Source organism: Sinocyclocheilus anshuiensis, unplaced genomic scaffold (assembly GCF_001515605.1).
Source record: "Sinocyclocheilus anshuiensis isolate Anshui unplaced genomic scaffold, SAMN03320099.WGS_v1.1 scaffold447, whole genome shotgun sequence".
NCBI lineage: Eukaryota > Metazoa > Chordata > Actinopteri > Cypriniformes > Cyprinidae > Sinocyclocheilus > Sinocyclocheilus anshuiensis.
In genome coordinates this window covers 1,634,000-1,635,023 of record NW_015552615.1, presented here as the reverse complement: position 1 = coordinate 1,635,023, position 1,024 = coordinate 1,634,000, and the positions used below count along the sequence as shown (strand labels likewise).

Genomic DNA, 1,024 nt, shown 5'->3' with positions numbered 1-1,024 from the left:
TATATATATACTGATAGATAGTTCTTAAAAAGAAAAAATATATATAAAAATAAAATAATTATATACATGCATAGATAGCTAGACAGTTCTTAAAAATAATAAAATAAATAATTAAACAAAACATTACTGTAATAAGAATTCAGGTGTTTAAATTAATGCAAAAATTGTTAATTGCCCTAAAAACAGGAATAATTTTATTTGTGCACAATATTTTTTCTTTTATATATTTTTGGGTGAAATATGTTCAGTTATGGTGCATAGTCTACAGCGAATGGCGATGAAGATGGTGACACGAGTTTGACTCGCCGCTGTCTGGACCTGCTGCTCGGTGAAATCCTGCTGGAGCCAGTCTCTGCGTCCCTCACTCCTCTGGGCCCCCATCATTCACCATCAATATATTCTCAGCGGATCGATGAAGATCGATAGAAAGGCTCCAGGGGTTTCGTGATGCTGATCGGTAAGTGTGCACACCACCGCTGCGAGCTGACAGCAACTCAATGCAGTCAGATAGCCGGCGAGCCAAGTCAGACCCTTTTGAGAATAACAGGTTTAACGGCACGCGTTTCGAAACAATGAAGTTATCAGGAAAAAAAACACTGTTTGTCAAAGTTCGATAGCTCGATGAATTGTCAGTCGCTTCCTCAAGCTCAATAATACAGTGACGTGAACAACGTTCTTGCTCGAATTTCAAAATAAAAGTCTAAGATCGGTAGTGCGCATGCGCACCCGCACCATGGGCGTGGTCACGCGTCAGTCCCACACGGAGCGAGCGGCCATCATTGGTGTGGCACGGAAGACACTTGTTTGAGGCGAAATTTATGTCCAGATAAATATGTTCCGCAAATGTATAGAAAATATATATATTTTTTAAATAATATTCTTCTCACCAAGGATATTCGATAAAAGGACGTCACCTGCAAACTATGCATTTACCATGACACTAAACTATATATATATATATATATACAGTGGGTACGGAAAGTATTCAGACCCCCTTAAATTTTTCACTCTTTGTTATATTGCA

At 38.5% G+C, this 1,024-nt stretch overlaps 2 protein-coding genes across 3 annotated transcripts in view; one reads left to right on the top strand and one right to left on the bottom strand.

Annotated features, from left to right (window-relative positions):
* Window positions 1–671, bottom strand: part of LOC107666075 (deoxynucleotidyltransferase terminal-interacting protein 1-like) — a 5,945-nt gene extending 5,274 nt beyond the window's left edge. The window contains exon 1 of one of the 2 annotated variants that reach the window (XM_016457178.1): window positions 307–671. In XM_016457178.1, the coding sequence (XP_016312664.1) occupies window positions 307–384 (78 nt within the window). In that variant the 5' untranslated portion in view covers window positions 385–671. The remainder of the gene's footprint in view (window positions 1–306) is intronic. The other variant, XM_016457179.1, reaches the window with a different exon arrangement.
* The window catches only part of LOC107666076 (E3 ubiquitin-protein ligase RNF182-like), a 20,658-nt gene that overhangs the window by 19,189 nt on the left and 445 nt on the right, over window positions 1–1,024 (top strand). The window lies entirely within an intron of this gene.